Genomic DNA, 21,734 nt, shown 5'->3' with positions numbered 1-21,734 from the left:
CCTACCGGTTAAGAAAAGAAAAGTTTAGAAAATGGAGTATTTAGAGAAAATCCCTCTCACAGGTCCCTCCCACAAAAACGAAGCCCATTTATAACTCGAAACGCAATCGAGTCAGCTCAATTTTGAGTCGACTCAGAGAGTCTTAAAATAGAGGTTCAAATGGTTGAGCACTTTAAACCATCCGACGAATCTGGTTAATTAATCTACGGATGAGATCGTAAGTCTATGATTTGTGCGTAGTGTCACCCATCGGCGCATTTTAGATTTTCCATGACCCCACACGTAAGCTACTTACGGTCTCAAAGTTCTCGCTCAAAGCTCGCGAGCCTCTTTGCAATTTTCTTTTTCTCTGATTTCTTCTTCTCCACTCTTTGATCTCACACACCATGATAGGCATGGAAGAGTCGAAGAATCTCCTCTCTCTTCTTAACGCGGATGATCGACCTTTCGATGAAATCGTTTCGGATTTCAGTTCTAGATTCCCGCGCACAATCCATTTCAGAGTTTGTTCATCTCTCGTCATCCTCTTAGAGGCAAGAAAGATCTCTCTCTGTAATTTTTATATTTTGGTAGAAACCTTTGATTTTGTTATCTTTTAAGGTTTCTGATGTATTTGAGATCTTTGGTTAGGGTTTAGGGTTTTATGGTTTGAATATTTTTTAAGTTGATTTCGAAGTTCGAACAATGTCGTATTTTAAATAAATCTTTGTTAAGTATCTATAATCTTACTAAATTCTTTCTTGTTCAATCTGAACTGAGATTATGCTGTTTTTAAGCGAACGTTTTGTTTGGAACTTGTGATGAAACTTAGTGATAAAGTTTATAATTCTGTTTAGATCTCAAGTGTGGCAAAATAGAAATTAAGTTCGATTCAGTAATCTAGATGTTTGACCTGATCATTGATTGATTTTAGAAGGTTTTATATTTGTGAGATGGACTGTCATTCGTTCGGATTATAATAATAATAATAAAAAAGCAATGAAATTGATGTTTAGATCTTAAAGAGAGGTAAAGTGGCACTTTATTTTGATTTTGTATTATAGATATTTTACTTGATACTGATCGAGTTCAAAAGGTTTTATCCGTTCCACTTCTCCATCTCAACTTGCTCATTTGGTTGCTCAACATGCACCTCAACATGATAGCCGGTTTTCAACTACTCGCAAAATTTCCCCTATAGTTTTGATTGATCACTCTGAGATTTGAGTGCCACTTGACTGCACTGGTTTTTCAACATTCACCTCAATATGAGAGCCACTTGACTGCACCGTGATCCCCTTAAGGCTGCCAAAATTCCTCTTGACACGAGCCCGCCCTCCATTATCTCTGGAATGACCAGAGGATCATTCCCCAACCCACTGAACTGTCCAATCCTAATCCCTCCTACTTCCAACCCCCCTTGTCAAGTCTCCGCTGAAGGTCTCCATAGATCAAAATGGGCTAAAATCCAACAAATAGGTTCCAAACACCGGGATTGAGATGAAGAGATAGCAATTTTGCACGAGGAATAATCTAGCACAGCGAAATTAGGGGTCTTGAAGGAGAGAACTTGCATGAGAGATCATTTTGTGAGGATACAACGAACAAACCATCCCTTACAACCGGACAATGTCGAAACTTGGGACTCCTTTACTGCTGATGGGTAATGTAGATTGGATTTCAATTATCCTCTCGACCGGTTTCTGAATCTGAGAAGTTCTAAGAACTGAAGACTTTGATGATGACCAAAAACCCAGGCTTTCTAGATTGGCTATTTTATGTTCCTTTGGACTAAAATTCACATGGAATTTGGTGAGGTGTTTTCTGAAGACTTCGTATTTAGGTGGGAGATAGTGGTTAATGAAGTCGTTAAGCTTGTTATTTTATTATCAACTCTTTTTTATTTTTTATGTTTAACAATGTTTCTCTTTGTATTGCTTCGGTAGGCTCTTTTTCTAGGAGGTTTTCTCGATCTCCATTGTCCTGTTTTGCTTTGTTTTGTTTTAATGAAACTTATTCTTAAAAAAAAAAAAAAAAAAAACTTGCATTGACTGCTAACTAGTTCTATCTTACTTTGTTTCAGGACAAAAAGATGCTCAAACCTACTCACCGTTTGGTTGCATTTGCTATTCTTCAACAGACTTATTCCTTGCAGCCACCTTCTGTAAACCCCTTCATTTCCTTTCTTGTAAATGTAAGTACACTGTGGTATTCATGAATGTTCGAATTTCAGATTTTCCAAGCCAATTTGGTTGCATCCTAGTATTTTCTTAAACACAGGTGCACTAGTGACCTTGACATAGATCATAGATGCGCATGTCTTGCTGTCATAAAATGATTCTATAATATGTGGGAGGACTCGCAACAATTTTAATCTTTTGATAAGAAGGTTTTAGAAGCTTTTGAAACTTTGAAAAAGCAAATGAAAACATTTCATGTAAGTTCCAGTTGGTCACAGACTCACAGCTTGTGAACAATGAACAATTTCACAGCATAGCAAGCAATAAGATCACATAGTGTAGTGTATAGAAGGTCAAAACTTTTATTCTGCAAGCCTGTACTTATTAAAGCATATAGTACAATTATTTATTCAATTCATATTGAGTTCTTTTCTATTGTTATCTTTTACTAATTCTCAGTTGGAAAACCTTTACATGTGTTCATCCTATAAATGTAAACTGGACGGTCAATCAACGTCTATAATATTCTTTGTTGCTTGCATTTTTCATTAGGATCTGGCCCAGTCTATTTGCTTCGGGGTTTATTTTAATAAAATAAATTCAAATCGAAAGTATGCTGGAGTTGATCTTCTTTTCTGCATCCAACTCTTGTTATTTCACAGGCAGCATGTGACGAGGCATCTGAAAAAGTTGAAAGGGCTTTTATCATCCAGTTGTTGGGGTCTGATGGTGCCAGCAGTAATAAAGAGGTATCCATTTGTTTTCTGTACGTAGATCTTCTATGCAGATAGGGATTTCTCTTCCTAAGTTCTCTCTCTCTCTCTCTCTCTCTCTCTCTCTATATATATATATATATATATATATGGGTCAGGTTCAAGGGCCATGTGAGAAAACATGTAAGAAAACTTTCGGCGGTAAATAAAATTTTAAAATATGGGTTAGAAATTTTAGATTGAGCTGATTTTTTGTGAGGATGATCTCTATGATGGGAAGATCATCCAAAAAAAAAAATCAGCCCAATCTGAAACTTCTAACCCCATTAAAAGTGATTTAGAATGTGGACCGTCGATTTTTTTTCAATTTTTATCACTAATTTGTAAATCACTTTTGATGGATTTAGAGGTTTCTGATTGAGCTGATTTTTTGTGAGGATGATCTTCTCATCATAGTGACCATCCTTGCAAAAAATCAGCTCAATCCAAAACCTCTAACCCTTATTTTGAAAAACGAAAGTTTTCTTACATGTTTTCTCACATGGCCCTTGAACCTGACCCTATATATATATATATATATATATATATAGGTCCTATTCCCCACCCTAAGCTTTACCCTACACTTTAACAAATGTGTTTTTTTCCTACAGGGGTTAGAAGTTTTGGAATAGGCTGATTTTTGGTGAGGATGATCTCTATGGTGAGGAGATCATCCTCACCAAAAATCAGCCCATTCCAAAACTTCTAACCCATCAAAAATGGTTTACAAAAAATGGACGGTCCACGATTTTTCAACTGTAAACATGGGGCTAAAAATTTCGGAATGGGCTGATTTTTGGTGGGGATGATCTCATCCTCACCAAAAATCAGCCCATTCCAAAACTTCTAACCCATGTAGGACAAAACACGTTTGTTAAAGTGTAGGGTAAAGCTTAGGGTGTTGAACATTTCCCATATATATATATATATATATGACAAAAAAAAGGTATTGCTCATTACTTGATTGAACATGGAATGATTTGATTTCTGTTGGTCTATGGATAAATTCTGATTCAAATTTTATGTATTTTTATGGATAGAATTGCATATGCTAGCTCCTTCTTGGATATGAATGTGGGCATAATATTATTATCAAAAAAAAAAAAAAAAATGTGGGCGTAATACACATTCCAACAGGAAGGACCACTAAGATGTGTTAGTAGAAGTATGACAAGTGCTCGTGGATTAAAATTCTTCCGTTCTTCTTGTGCTAAATGTATACTTAGGTTACTGCAGGGAATTTCTTTCCACTGAAAGGGTTAGGTAGTTCTCCATATCACTACCTCTCCTCGATAGAATATTTTGTCTCCCTCACTTATCGTCTTACTTTGGACCAAAGGCAGCATCAGGGGATGTCTTGCTCAATTTGCATTTTTTTGCCTCAAGTTGTTCGTTTATGACATTAGGATTTCTTTTTGTGATTTTTTTTTTTTGATATGTGGTGGATATACCTCTTAGCTTGACTTTGTCTTTTTCCTTAACACAAGTATATTTAGGTTTATTATCTTGTTATTTGTCAGTCTAGCGTGGTTGTACAATGCAGCAATAATTGACTTCTAGACAGTCAAGAATAACATCAAGCTCATTATCTGCAGTTTCCTTAAGCCTAATGATGCTTGAAGCTTTACATATGATGGGTATCCTGTATGCTGACCCAACTACATCATAAGTTTTTGACATTCTCTTCCGGATATAAATGATGGGTTACTTAAATCGAGGTTGATCATCTAGTTGAACGTGAAACCTGTTAGTTTGATGCAGGAGTGGCATACAACATACGGAGGTTGACAAATCATATATTATTGGGCTCCTATGGACCTCATAATCAGGTCCAAGATTCATGCTTAATCTGGAGTTTCTTAAGCTCATCGTCCAGATCACTTTCGTCCTAATCAAAAGCTTGTTATAGCATTCCAATAATGCCCAACGTTGTCATGAAGATCATTTCATCTATTCATACATCCCCAAATAGGAGGTTCTTTGTGATACACTCTGGTGGAAGTTTGTGGTGTGGATTGAATCACCATCCATAAGTGGGTACTCATTAACAGCCCTAAAAAAGAATGGACTTTCATGCTGGTCAAGTAGCAATAATTGGAGGAATTTAGCTCTATCTGTACAAGTTCAAAAGGGAGGATATCAGAGATGGCGGAACGGACCTTATATGGGTCCCATGTTTGACTAGATCTTTGGAGTTAGAAGTTAAGGCAGAAGTAGAAGATTTCTACATTTTAGAATATCCATTTAGAAATGCAATGCTTGGTTAGGAAGTCATTAGAATTTGGAGTGTTCAAGTTCATTCGAAGTTTCCAATTTTAATTATAAAGTTGCAAGTAAGGGACATCCGTATTATTTTATGAATGGGGGAATGAAATTATTTGCTTTGGCTACTAATTGCTGCTCATTCTCCGAAGGTGCTACTCCTTTGAGTGATTGGTGCTTCTCCACACAACTTGGTAAGCCTGGTTTGGGTTCAACTCTGTGGATCTGATTCCCTAGGAGTGCTGTAATCAGACCAACTATGCCTTTGCTTCCAAAATTCGCAAGTGTAGAGTTTTTTATGTGTTTTTTAGCCCAAAATCTGACCTATATAGCCAGTTCTGTTTAGCCTAATTTACAGCACCCATCATTCCTAATATCAGATCTCTTCCAGATTTATTTTCAGCATAGCTATTAGCCGTCTAAACCCTCTGTTAGTCCTTTATCTTCAAATGCCCAAAGTGGACCTATCAAATGCCCTAAACTTATAAAAAGCAGCCACTCCAGCCTGCTTTCCAACATCATGATATAGATTTTGGTTGTTTTAGTCTGTTTGGGGGCATAATTGCTGTGAAACATTTTCCCGGATGATGCATTGGGAAAACATTCAGGGAGCCAGATGTAAATTGTACGCTACTCTTTGCAACCGGTGCGACCTTGGGTAACTATGATAGAAATTGTGAGGGGTGAAATGTATAACGAAGTATCTGTCATCAATCTAAACAGTTTGTGCTCATATGTCATATATATCTAGTATTTGTGTCGTGTTATGCATCACCTACGATACTTTTCTAATGTAGAGTATGTGATTTACCTTAAAAGATATTTATTAGTTTAGATTTGTCTATTCATGATTTTTCATGTGGATTTTCCAATACAGGTTCTTAAACAGTCTGCTTTAGAGTATAGCAAAGGATTTGATCCGTCATCACATGTGAGTTTTTATACATCTTGATTCTTATAAGTTCGTGTTGAGCCTAGATTTGAACTTGGTGTATCTTGCTGAGGCTGGAAGTCCATTTTTACTTGACACTATTTGCTGCACAATATTTTCTCTTTATTTTCTTGTGTTCATGGTTGTCTTCTCTTTTAATGGAATTTCAGGTTCTCCCGCAGCGTGAACAGCTACAGAAGCAATATTGTGAGAGATCACAGCCAGAACCATATAATTGCTTGTTTAGGAATGCCGCTGTTAAAAATGTAATTCCAGATCCTGATGTACCCCGCGGTTGTGATGCTAATTCCCCAGAGTATGATCCTTTTCTATGAAGAAAATACAGATATGAGGTCTTTATTATTTGTTGAGGTTCAAAGGTTGAGTATTGCGTAGACCTAATTCACATAATCATGGTAGCTGGTTTAATTGTCTCCTTTTGGTTCTTTTTCTTGTGTTCATATATCATGGGGACATTTCAGACTGGAATTTATACCAGCTGGAGGCAAAGCGAAAATTGGTTCTGGAGATAGAGAAGGGGCTATAACTGGCTTATTGCAGAATTTGTCATTGGAAGGATTAGATCCTCAGTGGATCAGGCCTCTTCCACCAAGGCTCCCAATACAAGATGGCGAGGCAAGTATTGTTCTAAGAGCTAGTATTTGCTTAGTTCGTGAGACATGCTCTATAAGTTGGACTAAACCCTTAAAATTTTTTTACAGCTTGTGTGGCTTAATCCTGACAATAACCATGAGCTGTTATGGGATTATGGTATGTGTGCTGATACTAGCAGAGGGGCTGCCGTTAGGGATTTAATTGCAAAGGCGTTGAAGGGACCACTTGCTCCTGCACAACAAGAGGTGCATATTTTAGAATGTTTTTATCTCAATCAATGATTTTGAATCTTATGTTTCAAATAAACCATTTTTCTTTAGAAAAGGTGTTACTGGTTTTTTACATGAATATGTGTCCAAATCCTCCAGTTAGTTGAGTTAGTATGGGTTAACTTTTCTTAAGTGCTAGCTTGCTAAGTTGGTTAAAAGTCTTTTGAGTGTTGATCCCATGTTCTAGGTTCAAAATTGATGTAGAGCAGAATTGTATATTTGACAAAAGTGTCAAGCACTCGAAAGATGATCACACAACCATTCGAACACACAAAACACTCCAACAGTATATTAGAAAGAGTTACAAATCTACTTCGAGGGACTTACAGCAGTAAATTGTCTTTTGGATTGGGAGACAAATATCAACCCAAAAAATAAAGAACCCAGTTTCTTCAATTTATTCTTCTCTCTATCATGTAAGATCCACCCTTGTGAGTATATGTATATAGATTTACAAATGTTTACTCCCAACAAGCAAATTTAACTTCTAATACTTGGTAATTACAAAATAGTAATGACTTTCCTAAGTATGCTAACTGCCCTAACACTAATTCTTTGACTTACCAAAGATTACTTATATCAAATATCAATAGTCTAGCCTAGGGATCCAACGTTATGCATTGGAACTCACAATGTTCTCTAGAGAAACATGCAGTTATATAGGAATCCAAGACTTTTGCTTAAGCAGTATGGTGGATGTTTGACTTCCTTTATTCTTATAGTTAAGACTCTTTGACCCATGAAATTGATCACTACCTTGATTCGTCAAAAGGCTTTTCATCGGGCGATGGTGCATCATTCTTAGCATGTTGATCTAGAGGATCGACCTTGATGGTTTGATTGAGCTTGATAGACGGTCCACAAAATTGGAATCCCTTTGAAAATAGCATTTGGTTATTATGTTCTTAGAAATATCGTCTTGTTTTGGTGTTCTACTCCATGGAAAAACTGAAACCTATCGGTGCATTCTGAAACATTTTGGAATATTCATTTAAATTTTAAAAGATGTTTTTATGCATGAATGAAGTTGAAAAAATGCGTTTTAAATGAATTTAAAAAAAGATTGTTTTAAATCGTCTGGGCATGGGAGGGTTGCACTATAACTATCTGTTACTAAATGAGATCATCTGGGAGAGATTGAGGTTTATAAGTTCGAGATTTTATTTGGATGATTAAACAACTTGTTTTCCATCCTCTAGACCTTCATAGCCCTTGCACTTCTGCATCGTGTTTGACAATGAATATTTTTTTAGCACTCTTACATGACATAGCATTCATATCTTACAGTGCTGCTTCTTGATGGATATTGACTTACACAGCAATTTTCTTTGCCTAGAACCTCATTCTAGTCATGCTTAGCTTGAGTTATGATGGGAGGTATTTCTTTTACATATTTAATGCTTCTTCTAGCTGACCCTAAATTTTTGGGATAAGGCTTTGATGATGTAATAGATTATGTAAACCAAGGGTGCATGCATGGACCACTTGGGTCTGTATACCAGTTTTTAGAGGAATATCTTTAAGGAATAAGAATGAATTTCAATTTTATTATTATTATATTTTTTCTCCAGCAAGTCTTGTTGGAGTTGGCAACTGACCCGAAGCTTGTATACCACTGTGGGCTCACACCAAGAAAGTTACCTGTATGTGATTTTATTATGACATATTCATCTTCTTTATATTGCCCCACTGATTTTCTCGTCTTAGAAGATTTGTTGTCGTGATTCAGGAACTGGTGGAACATAATCCCCTTATTGCTGTGGAAGTTCTTATAAAGCTGATGAATTCTACTGAAATTGCAGAGTATGTTTTTATTTGTTTATTTTCCCGTTCTTCAAAGCTACTGAAGTAGACACCCTAAAATCTTACGTTTCTCTTCCTGTATGTAATTTCTGTTCCAGATACTTCACAGTTCTTGTAAATATGGACATGAGTCTGCATTCCATGGAAGTTGTGAACAGGCTAACGACGGCGGTCAACCTTCCAACGGAATTTGTACACATGTACATCACAAATTGTATATCATCCTGCGAGAATATCAAGGTCCTTTCCTTTCTAGTCTTTCTGATTATTATTTTTGAGAGTCAAGGTTTGAGTCGGCATATATCCATGGATCCTTGTGTCTGTTATCTGCCTTTCAAAATTATTTGTGGTGTTAAATTCTAGACTTGAAGCATTGTGTTTTTTAATGTGGTAATCTCCATAAATATCAAGGACCCAGGTGAAAGAAGGTTCCTGTTCTGCCATAGGCATTAAGGACAGTATTTTTCAAAAGGATTGTCACATCAAAGAAGTGGATGTGGTTATTGATACTCTTGGTCTTAATGATGAGGACATCATGACCACATCTTTTTGGGTGTATCAGAGGAGGAGGAGACATCACCCTGGTTGGATGGATGGATGGTGGATTTGAGAGCTTCATGGGCCTTTTCCCATTGGCCATTAGTTTAGGATTTAGTTTGCTTAGTTTATTTTATGTTTTTATTGTTATTGGGCTTGTTTTAATGTTTGTAGTTAATGGGTTCATTTGTGGACTTATTTTATGTTTTTTCTATAAGTTGTGGGCCCAAGGCCTTGGTCTTTAATTTATTATGTGGACCAGCCACTTAATTAATAAAAGTGTTTAGTGAGCTTCACATAAGGGTTGTACATGATCAGCCGGCTGTGTTGGTGGGTGAGAATGGATAACTTAAGAGTAGTTGAGGTATTTGAGTTCTTTTCTTCGTTAGGGTTTTACAAATCCTATTTAAACAATGTTAAACATTGTTATGAGTTACATATATATACAATAGAGTTTGTAGGACAGGCATCCTCCTTGGTATTAAATTGGTAAAGGAGGAAAGACAATGAAGTTGGAGGGGTAAATTGAAAAAGGAGAGAAGAGGAAAGTAATATATAAAAGTTGGGGGGGTATTTTTGGAAATGAGACAAGAGGAAAGGGGAGAGTTGTCCTCGAGATTTGTTGGGAGATCCCAAACCCTACTTATGTGGGGGTAAGCAATGGGAAGAGAACTGCTGTGTTTTATTATATAGATATATATGATGATGAATAAGGAGACTGCAGATTTTTCTGTGTTTCCCTATCATGGGTGTGGTGTGAAGCCACTTTGGAACGAGTCCAAGGTTACATTAAATTTTCTATATCGATTTCTGTAATGCATTCTTTATTTTTCTGAACTTTTTTATAAGATCAGTCTTATTGAGAAAAAAAGAAAGAAGGGTGGTAGAGCTGACCAGCCCAAGAATCGAATGCAGACTAATCAAAACCAAGAGAAACTAGCCCCCAACAAGATCTGGTTTCTTTCTCCTACCTTCTCCCCAATTTTTACCAAATCTTCCATATTTTGGTATGCAGACTTGATTACAGTCCGTATCTTAGCAGATCTAAGTTTGAACCCTAGAATTCTTTCTAAAATCCATCCCTACACACAGAACCTGCTGTAAATACTATTGCGGCTACTTTTAATCCAGCCACACATTTGAAGAGCCTATTTACATCAACTGATTTGACCTAGAACCCTAAATCCCTTTTCTAAACCTTTCTACACTATCAAAACTTGCTGTAATTTATTTACAGCCACCTGAGTGTGACCGCACCCCTCCATTAGCCTCTTTATATCAGCTGAACCTCAATTCAACCCATATTTCCTACTTAATCAACCCTGCACCTAACTGCAACCATCAATCCACTCCTAAATCCTATTGCAGGCCATTCTATTCACAAATGAACTTCCAATAGGGTCATAAACCCTACTGAAATTATTGCCCAATCTTCCTAACCTACCCCATAAATCGAACCCTGAACCCATAGCTCAATCTGGTTCTGTTTCCTGCTATGCTGGAATTTATTAAGTTACTGAATTTGGTCTTTGATTTGGGCCTTGGAAGCATGGTAACAATAAACGGTGTTTTTTTTTTTTATAACACATCTTGCATCTCTGACGATTAAAAAACACTACGTTTTCATATGTGACAAAAAACGCCGTTTTATTCCCGTTTTTTTCACAAGACAAAAAAAATTAAACAAGTTCTTGTTTTTTCAATGTGGGATTTGATATATAATAGGATTTGGTGATTCAAAAACATAAAATATGGGATTTGATGATAATGAATTGATTTTATGAATTTTCATTAGATATATATATATATATATTTCATAAATTTTAATTTATATTTTATCCCCCCCCCTTTTTTTTCCTCATTTTCAATTCTTTTTCCGAAGTTTGCCCTTATTGTTTTAAACCCATACACTGACTTTGTGACTATGCTTGGAAGTGAAATAGAAAGTCCCATTGAATATCGAATTGGACACTAAGATAGAGGAAGACTAGACATCCATTGGTATCTGTAGTGATTGGATTCTCAGATGGTATTGAAAGCTACGTGATACAAAGTCGCCACCATTCAATGAAGTTAACTGGGTATGAATGGCCACTCGATTTGATTTGAGATTTTGTAATTGATTTTTTTGTTTTGTTTCTGGTGAGTTGATTCCAGGGGAAAAGTCTTTGAAACAAAGATTCGGGTTCTCAAAGGTTCAATCGAGATTTGGGGAAGATGTTAGGTACCCCGACTCACCCATTTACACGGTTACCTACTTAATATCACTCAATATTTATACTCATGAATTTTTATTATTTCTTTTATTTTTATTTACAAATTATGTACAATGAATCGAGTCAGATACAAATGAATCATAGAAATTTGATTCACCAATGGTTCGAGGACCTCAAACAATCGTTTTTCGGTGAAAACAATTTTAAAATTAGATTTAGAAGGTCAAAAAATCCTAGGAACAATTTTAGGCATGCATCTAAACTCCAAATAGAAATTTTTTTCCCAGATACCCTCAAACTTAGAAAAAATTACGAAATCGCCGCCACAAAATCTTAGTCACCGTTGGACCCGATTTAACCTGATTCACCCAAATCCACCAACAATTTTCTTCTTCTAAACTACACACGACACTCCCATTTATTTATTATTTGTCTTTATTCTCTCCAACACCTTTTAACCAAGTCCATCCGTTAGACTTATATTTTTCTCCCTAATTTAATCAATTTCCATTGTTGGATCTTCTCCAATTCCTATTTCCTCTCAACTTCTTGTTTTAGCCTCTGCAACATATTTGATTCTCTTGGATGCCTATAAAAAGAGAGATTTTCATTGTTTGGGGAAATCAAGTATTTCCTACCTCGTTTCCATCCTAAACTTCTTTCTCTCTCAAGTACTTCCATAAACTCACGACTTCTTCCCTCTCCTCGATCCATGCCATCCACAGATTTCTTCTCCCATTAAACCACTTTGTATTTGACCTATCTCTCTCATATCTATTTTTGTTTTCCTCCAACCCCCTTTACCCAAATGACAACACACCCATAATATGTGTTGCTGCTCTTTAAAAAAAAGTTATTCTATTCTACTCCTTTCAGCCGCAGTTGCGCTCCCCAGTGGTCATTTCCTTGGGCTGATGGAATTTTCTAGACTTGGTTATCTGATCAACCTTTGCTGAATTTTTTTCTGTTACCCCCAAGGCCTCGCAAGTTGGAGCCAATTTCACCTCATAATTCCATGGAACATCCTTATTGGTTTGGTAAGGAAAACATCCGTGGACGTTAAAGATTAAGGGTGGTGGTTTAGGATGAAGGTTGTATATGAGTGGTGGTAGATCTAGTATCAATAAAGGGTCGGAAGGGATATTTATGACGAGTGGGGAAGAATGTATAATGGGTGGAGAAGGGTTTGTGGTTTGCTAAGATGGCTGGAGAGTGAGGTCGGTCATTTGAGTTATGACTGCGGGGTTGATGGTACATAGATGCCTAAGGTGCAAATAATAGAGGGATCTTGGTTAATTGGGATTCTCACGATTGTGTCCAATAGGGTCTTTTCTAAAAATTCAAATTTTCAAACATTCTCTACCAATCAGAATGGTTGAGATAAAATAAAACCCTACTGTTTGAAGGATTCTGCAATATTTTCAAATGAGACCATTTCATGGGAACCTTTTATATTTCAACCATTGATCTGATAAAGAAACTCAATGTAGCCATGATTGACCGATACACAAAGACTGAATCGCTTCACGTATCAAGGGAAACGAAGGTCGACATGAGATCTTTTTTGAGGCATTCATGTGAAAACTTCGATCATTACACCATTGGATTGGTTCAAGCTTACTACTAATTTAGTAAAGTGGGCTATAAACCAATCATAACTAATTATCAACTCATGGATAATTGCTAATTCCGAGCTGACTTAGTATTGATCAATGGTTCAAAATTTATAAAACTAATGTTGCTTCTAGTGAAACTGATCTTAGGTGCCATGCATTAGAATCAATCAATGGGAGATTTACCATGCGATGTAAAGAAATAAAAGAGAATTTACTTGGATCACTCCAAGCAACAGTGTAACACGAGTCCCTTGTTTTAATGTAAAACTGAATTGTGATGATGAAAATATTGTTCCAATAGCTCAATGATCTTAAACAAATTTATCTGTTTAAACAAATTGTGAGAGAGAGAGAGCTTCTAAAAGAAAATCACTCCACTACTCCTCATAGTAGTTCTTGAGAGAGAGGATGAAAACGAGATGGAAATTAGTTGATGGAGATCATTCTCCTTTTATAGGCCTCCAAAGAATTAAGTTTGTTGTAACTTATCTACATTCGTAGGAGATTAAAAAGGGAAGTTGAGAATAGGTAGGAATAGAAGAAGGTCCAATGGTGGACATTGATTAGATTGGGGAGAAAATTTAGTAGTCAACTGACGAACTTGGTTAAAGGGTGTTAGGGAGAATTATAGAAAAAAAATGAGGGTGCCACATGTGTGGTTTAGAGGAAGAAAATCGTGGTTAGATTTGGGTGAGTCGAGTTAAATTTGGTTGAAAGGTGAAGTGTCTTATGATCTCGATTTTGTAATTTTTTCAAAGTTTGAGGGCATTTGGGAAAATTTTCTATATGGAGTTTGGATGTGTACCTACAGTTGTTCCTAGGGTTTTTTGACATTCTGAATTCAGTTTTGAACTTGTTTTCACTGGAAACGGTTATTTGAGGTTGGATGTGGTTAGGTCAAGGGCATCTTCGTAAATTTGTGAATTTTCAGAATATTTCAAAATTCTGAGTCAAATTTTGGGGTTATTTTCAGCGAAAAGTGATTGTTTGAGGTTTGGTCAAAATGTGCATCTCGTTCTACTAGGGGTATTTTTCTAATTTTGCGTTGAGTGTTGGGATTTTTGATTTTGTTGCGAAATGTCTTCTTTTTACCTAATAATAAAGTTTATAATCCCGGATTGTTGATTTAAGCGGACAATTATTGCTTTTCTGGTGTAAGGGCTTTTTGAAAAAAAATCAATTTGGGATGTGGGACCTATGTTTTCGATTCTTGGGCTTTCGAGGTCGATGTGTGTCGAGTTTTGTTAAACTTCGAGGTTGTTTGTCACGTGCTCTCTCCAAGTTATCCTCTTCTCATCATTTTCTCTCTTTTCAATTTCTGGCTCTTTCTCAAATCTCTTGGGACCTCAGTTTCTAGGGTTGTGCAATTTTGGGGTGTCTACAGTATCCTTTATTGATTACTTGAAGGATTAATATTGCAGGATTGTGAATGGCCTTAGAATCAAATTTGAACTTCTATTAGATTTTCTTATTTACCATTGTTTGCTTGAGTTCATAATTTATGTTTGCACCGCTCATGGTTGTTAAGTATGATCTCAAAACCTTCATCTTAGGTTAGTCATTATGGTCCTGCATCACTTAATCTATAGTTGAAGCACCTTGATTTAATTATTACATGCTTTATAATTGTTTAGGATCCAGATGAAAAGGTCATTCCTGGTCTATGCTAGGCGATTTTCATGAAGATTGTTGTCTGAGACACATGCTGACATGGCTGTTTGATCGTCTTGCTTAATACTTAACATAGTCATGAAAGTGTAGTTCTATAAAATCTTCAGAATTGTAAAATTCCCATGTATTTCAGGCTTGCAGCATTTTGTGTTAGCTTTGGGAGATTATTTTCATCTATTTTGATCACTGATTCACTCTTATAATGGTGTAAATTTATATTATTGAGTATTGTGGCTTTATGGCCATACAACAAGAAGGCACCTGTGATGCTACATTCTTTGTTTGAAATGGGGATTAGTCCTTGTACTTACTGATAAGATGAGCTTGTTAGTTGGTACACCACCCATGTTTCCTAGTCTACAACCCATTCAACTCACCATGTTCCACTTGTTTACCAACCAACTACTCGAAAAGACCCATCTGTTGGAGAGGGGGGAGAACTATGAATATAAGAGGGTCACGAGGCTTAACTGGGGTATGAGACACCCGAGAGTAGGAAAATATACACTCAACACTGACATGCAAGTTACATATGCAGAGGCATGCATACATCATATTCTTGTTGGCTTATCCCAATTTCAGAGCCAACAGTACCTATCCTATTCTACCATTCAATGGAAACATCAAGTTAGGCTAGCTACCAACTTGATGCAACCCTTCATAAAGGTGGAATTAGGGAGAGACTTGCATATGGGCCACATGGTGGGCAGGCCTGCTGTACATTGAGTTATTCACAACATGAAGATCATCGTTGTCAAAAAATCATTACATTCTGACATTAATAATGAAAGGGCTGAAATTCACAGTTTAAATGGACTGTTCAGATTCTATTGTACAAATTCGACTCTGGTTTTAGTGAAGTATGTGAGAACGTATTGACATCTTGTGAGGATGGTCTTCAAGGCATGGACAATTCTCTGTATGGTTGGATGGTCTAAATTATTATATACATGGGAACTACAGGTGGGAGTGCAAACATGGTTACCTTTTTCTAATTTATATATTTACATACATCTATGTGCTCATATGTTAATGACCATACAATATCGAGTATTATGTTGCATGTACTGTGTTCTCTTTTCATGTGGCACAACTGCCATAGCTGTATTGGATTGAATCTGACCTGATATGCAAAGATTTATCTGAATCTGATTGTAGTAGTCAGATTTTACTGCTGTGTTCTACAACCCTAAAATTGACTTGAGTCACTGACCCAATTCATTATTGTATAGAGTGAACATAGTTATTTTCTGAAATTCATCAAAAACTTTTCTTAGGAGTATTATTGAATATCATTAGGTGTTTGTTCCTTTTTCTTGCAGGACAAGTATATGCAGAACAGACTTGTGAGGCTAGTGTGTGTCTTCTTACAGAGTCTCATCCGAAATAAGATAATAAATGGTGAGTATCACTATGCATGGTTTAAATTTAGTTGTCATTCTGATATAATTCATTGGTATGATGTGCTTGAATCCATACTGGCTGTTGTGCACCTATCAAAAAATAAAAAAGAAATGAAAAAAGGTGGCGGTAGTAGAATCAAGCACGGATGGATCATCATCATCTACACCTTATCTCAATTGCTGGGGGTCGGCGACATGAATCCTATTCAATTCTATCTTGTGCTCATTTCTTAAGTCAAGGCACACATCTTGATATACGAGCTCCATTCACCTCATTTTGGCCTTCTTCTTGTCATTGTGTAGCCTTCAACTTGCGTCAGAGCACTCTTCACCTGTGCTGTTATTGGTCTTTTTGTTCATGCCTTAGCCATCTGAAACTATTTCCACAATCTTATATCCTATTGAACTACATCTAAATTATGCATAGGTAGCATTACATTCAATGAACAACTCTTATGACCTGCTTGTAACGCGGGGTTGAGGGAGTTGAAGTTGCAACTCTTGTGACTCAACTCCGCTTCAGCTACGTGGGTTACAGAACCCCAGGATTTGCAACTCCTGAAATCCCCTAATTCCTAAGTTACGGGTGGATGTGCAACTCTCAACTAGGATTCCTCTGTGCCTGTCCACCTGTTTGCCCATGTCCAGGCCTCCTAGTTCACCCTGAGATAACCGATGCCGACGTTCAATTTTTGGTATCCTGTGATAATTCCAAATCCCTCTGCAGACGACCGAAAGCTGGGGTTCATTTTTGGAGTTGCTGTCAACTTGCGATACTCCAAACAAAAATTAGGCTTAAACCCATAGCTCAGTGGGTTTGACACTTTGCAACGCAACTTTGAGGTCGTGGGTTCAAGCCCAGCTTTCCCATCAAAAAACTAAAAAATACTCCAAACAAGAACTCCCAAGTCCTGCAACCCTACCCTCAAAACATGCCCTCTCTCTTTCTCTCTGTTGGGAAAATAACTTCTCTTATACACCAATGTTTTTTGCAGTACGCTTCTGTATGCTACAATCACAAGCAGAAGATGCTTCTTAAAAACTATCATTATGTCCTAGTTAATCGACACTCTTGCATCTGTTTCTACTTTTATGTACATGGATGCATGCACGTATTTATGCAGGTCTAATGTATGTCTTAATATTGGATGAATCTGTATGCTTTTGTTTGCATTATTTGTGTTGTATTTAAGTTAGATAAATATATGTTACATGTGGTGGTTCATGTTTCCACGCATGAATGTGTGTGCAAGGGTGGGTGGGTTGTAAGCTTTTAGTGATTTGTGCAAAAATGTGGCTTCTTATGGATGCACTTAATTCTGTTAGCAAGTACAATTGCATATTGATTTAAATCTGGTCTCGAGCCAATGTCTCAGTCATGAGAAAAATCAACAGTCTTGAACAAGATATTCTCAAACATTCTGAGACGATATGTTGCTGATGTTGACTAGTGGTTTTGGTTATGCAGTTCAAGATCTGTTCATCGAAGTCCAGGCCTTCTGTATTGAATTCTCGCGTATTAGGGAAGCGGCTGGATTATTCAGGCTCCTTAAAACTTTGGAGTGAATATATCTTTCATGTTCGTCATATTTCTCTTAATCTAACACAAATTTCGCTCTTGCCTTTGTTTTCTTTCATAGTTCTTGTATCTAAGTTGTAGTTAATGCCATCTGAGTGTTCATCCAAAATAATGGTTTAATTAGGGCTCTGTTTGAACTGTTTTTTGGGATGAGATATCCAATAGGCAAACCGGGAAGGTACAAAAGGGGTATTCCTCTTATGTGAAACTCTTGGTTGTATAACATTTGGAATCTCTTATTACCTTCTAAATCTTAGTTTCTTTGATGCACCATATCACTTTATTGTAATATGATATAGAATGGAAAATGTTGATTTTTCGATGGGTCAACAGAATCATAAAATTGGGTTCTAGTGACTTAATGTCATCCCTGAATAGAGTCAGGGCCATCTGAGCTATGTATGTCTTTGCATATAGATTTCAAGAGGGGAATCAACTTAAATGCCTCTAATTTTGATGAGGATTTTGTATCCTTGCCATTTGGGTTGCATTCCAGCAGAAGGTAGGGGTAAGAATAAGAATGCTGTTAGAAATCTAGTTGAAGTGATCTTACATTTTGATGACAACTTTAATAAACTTAGCTAGTTCTACATTAGGTGTTAAGTTGGTTTAACTTCCTTAATTTCTTATTCTTTGGATAAGAGACTTGGATATGGAATCAAGATACAAAATTTAGCCCATATATTTATCACCTTGGAGTTAGGAGCATTGTTATTAAATTTTTTTTTTTTTTTGCTCACATGAGGTGAGGAACTTGTGAATCATTTGTTTCTTCATTTTTCTCCTAGTATAGTATTTGATTCGGTGTTCTTTCCTTTGTTTATTTTGATGCTGGTTGAACTTATTAGATATTTTTCGAAGTGTTTCTAACTAGAGGTGGGTCGGTGGAAGATGGTTGCATTTCGGTATTTTGTATCATCTTTGAGGGTAGAGGAAGGTAAAGGGGGGCATAGGCGTATATAATGATCAGTGTTTGAGAACAAAGTTTTATTTTTAACAAGGATGTATGAACAGTAGGAAAAGAAATTTATTTATCACAGTTGGCAATGGAGTTACCTCTCCTTTAGATGGAATTGTAACAAGAAAAATTCAAAATTCCTTAAGAGTGCTAGAAATTATTAATTAAGTTTAAAAAAATTAAAAAAAATTCGAAGTCAAATTATTTTTGTGACTAACATACGTACGTACACGCACAAGTTGGTTTTTCTTTTTCTTATTGCATCAAAAATATGAATTGAGGCTTTGATTTATTAAGGATCTGGTCTGATGGTATGTGAGAATTTTGTATTATAACGAAAGAAGGTGGAGTAGGCTAAATTTATAGATCTCACAAATGCCCTCACTTTTACATTAAACTTAATGTAATCAGGGTTATGGATCCCACAAATGCCCCTACTTTTACATTAAACTTAATATAATTAGGGGTTACTTTTGGTCAAAACTAAGAAACTTGCAGCACATGTTCATGTTCTAGTTATACATAATGTAAATGCATTATTTGATTTATTTGTCAAGTTTGTGATAAAATCTCTTATCCAATCCGTTTATAATCCAGTACGTTGAACCAAGATTTTGACAATGATTAATAAACAAGCAGTGGGCCCCACTTGTTTTGTCATTAGATTTTGTTTGGTTTGACAGATCAATACTTTTAGGAATGCAGCTTAGTGCAAGGGTGGTGGGTGGATACCTAATTATAAATAATTCAAAAATAAAATGTTATATATATATATAAGAAGAACCTCAGATCCTAACGTGGCAAACATGGAATCGAAGTAAGAAATGGTAGTGTCCCCAAAGAATATGTGGAGGTATCTGAGGTCGACAGCATGTCGGAGGTTCCCAACAACATAGCTAAATTTTCTTTTCTTTAATCCCTTATTCCAATAATTCGCACATGATTAATTAAGGGAGTTATTATTGCCACACCAACTTTGTGCAGTTTTTTAAAGATTTTGCTTGGAATTGGTAAAGTTGGTGTGGCAATAGCAACTCTCTTAATTAATTGATTGATGCAGTAATGAATGCATGAAAATTTGGTTCCCTTTAAATATTGAAAGACAAAATTTACCTTTTTATATTTTTATTTTAGCATTGGAGCTCTATATCATGGTTTAAAAACTCGTCTGAGTCTTGGTGAATGTGAATTATCCATATTATTGATTCATTGAGATCCAAGATGACTTGCTCTATATTTTGAAAACAGTGTTGAGTTGTATAAACTCAACTCAATTAGATTATTTATTTCTGATATAAAATAATTATTTTTATAAATAAAATATTATTGATAAAAAATAAGATATTCGAACTTATATCCGACTAAAGGGATTGGATGAGCCAGGGCCAGGACAAAGGCATATGAGATCCTCCCCCGGGCACATGCAATGCTTGAGAACATCCTTGCGGGTGACTCCAAGAAAATATTGTTCATATTGCGTATATCACACACAACCTATGAATTTTCATCGATTATTGGATTTGAAATTGCAATTGAACCACCCCTTCAGACTTATTTTTCTTATTTATTTATTTATTTTATTTTATTATTATACGATTGCTTGCTTTGGAGTTTAGTCTTTTACATTAAAAATATGGGCCGTAAAACATCTTACGTGGGTCCTACTATATCATCAAAGATTTTTAACGTGGCTCTCTTCCAGTAGGCCACGCTGCCTGATACATCCCAATTATTAGAGAGGGAATAATGGTGACGTGTTGGATGGTCCCCCTCGATTGTCCGACAAAAAAGGACACATATATATCCCGCACAAGTGGGACCCACATTGGCTTTTGGTGTCTTTGATGTGGAGGCCAAAATTAGTTATAAAACCATAGATGTTAGCCGTATAGTGGCTGTGTACCATGCCCATCTCTACCTAATAATTAGCAGCACAAAATATGAGGCCATTCGCATTGCTTCGTGCCCTCTCAGCCCGGCTCCCAACAAAGCTTTTAGAGTCGCCGGTGGCTCCATGGCCGCTTCAGAGCTCATTCAATATGTGGCTCATGGCCAAGCTTGACACACTGCAGTGTCATACTTCCTATGCAAATGCTTCGTGGCTTCGGGACATACTTGATGTCACCATGGACACACATAAGATGACAATTGAATCACTAAGTATTGTTGTTCATCTCAATATCGATCACAAACTTATTGAACGTTACCTTGAAGATGTCATCGAATTGCTTGATGCATGTAATTACTTACGTGAGAAGATGGAAATGATCCAAAAGTACATCAACTCGTTAAAAATAGTCCTACATTGCTTAGAAGGGATATCGAAGCCAAATGAGACGGCTTTAGCACGTGCACGAGTCATGCTAGACTCGTGTGAGGTGATGGAGAGAAGGTGCAATGAGTTAGATAAGTGTGGGTCGGGACTACGGAAGTTAAGGGTGAAGATAGCAGCCCAAGGGCTTGCATTTCCTACATGTGGGGCAAAATCTAGCTCCTTCGACGCGGGAATGGGCAATATAGAATTGGTCGATGCCCTAAATGGGTCTAAAGGTGTCGCATTACTAGCGTGTGGAGTGCTTGGGATTGCTCTATCATTCAAGTCGAAGCGTGGATTGCCTGTGACTCAGTCTCGATGCATGACACCATGGTCAAGTTCATTGCATGAATTACGAAAAGAAGTCAATGCGGAAATTGAGAAGCGGAGAAAATTGGACAACGTTGTTTTGACTGAGTTGAGAGAGGTTGTGACGGCACGTCGGAATTTAAGGGATCTATTGAAATTCCAATGGCCGGAGAACAAGACACGGCGACAAGTAGAGCTGATGCTTAATGTTGAGAGTTTGAGAAGAAGTATTGGGGTATTAGAGGAAGGGGTGAAGCCCATTGAGGGAAGAGTAAATGAGCTTTATAGGCATTTAATTTCTATTAGAATGGCTATGTTGGGTAGTATGTCAAAGGCCTAA

General features: G+C 36.7%; 2 protein-coding genes across 3 annotated transcripts; both read left to right on the top strand.

Annotated features, from left to right (window-relative positions):
- The first annotated feature begins 305 nt into the window (after positions 1 to 305).
- Positions 306 to 18,086, top strand: LOC147401824 (CCR4-NOT transcription complex subunit). Of its 2 annotated transcripts, XM_086443240.1 has the most exons (12): positions 306 to 533; positions 2,063 to 2,173; positions 2,822 to 2,908; positions 6,051 to 6,104; positions 6,275 to 6,420; positions 6,587 to 6,740; positions 6,827 to 6,964; positions 8,560 to 8,631; positions 8,718 to 8,791; positions 8,890 to 9,031; positions 16,154 to 16,232; positions 17,703 to 18,086. In XM_086443240.1, exons 1-12 carry the CDS (start codon positions 387 to 389, stop codon positions 17,798 to 17,800), a joined length of 1,302 nt encoding a protein of 433 aa, XP_086299366.1. In that variant the 5' UTR covers positions 306 to 386; the 3' UTR covers positions 17,801 to 18,086. The 2 variants fall into 2 exon arrangements, with proteins under 2 accessions (XP_086299366.1, XP_086299367.1); XM_086443241.1 differs by lacking the exons at positions 16,154 to 16,232; positions 17,703 to 18,086 and adding an exon at positions 11,486 to 11,515.
- A 2,625-nt stretch (positions 18,087 to 20,711) lies between these two features.
- On the top strand, positions 20,712 to 21,734 carry LOC147401823 (protein BPS1, chloroplastic-like). Its single transcript, XM_086444445.1, has one exon. The coding sequence runs from the start codon at positions 20,712 to 20,714 to the stop codon at positions 21,732 to 21,734; it is 1,023 nt and encodes a 340-aa protein (XP_086300571.1).

This window comes from Akebia trifoliata, chromosome 5 (genome assembly GCF_017979445.1).
Source record: "Akebia trifoliata isolate Shusen 1 chromosome 5, ASM1797944v1, whole genome shotgun sequence".
Classification (NCBI taxonomy): Eukaryota; Viridiplantae; Streptophyta; class Magnoliopsida; order Ranunculales; family Lardizabalaceae; genus Akebia; species Akebia trifoliata.
The sequence above is the reverse complement of the archived record's forward strand: the minus strand, read 5'-3'. Positions and strand labels throughout refer to the sequence as shown.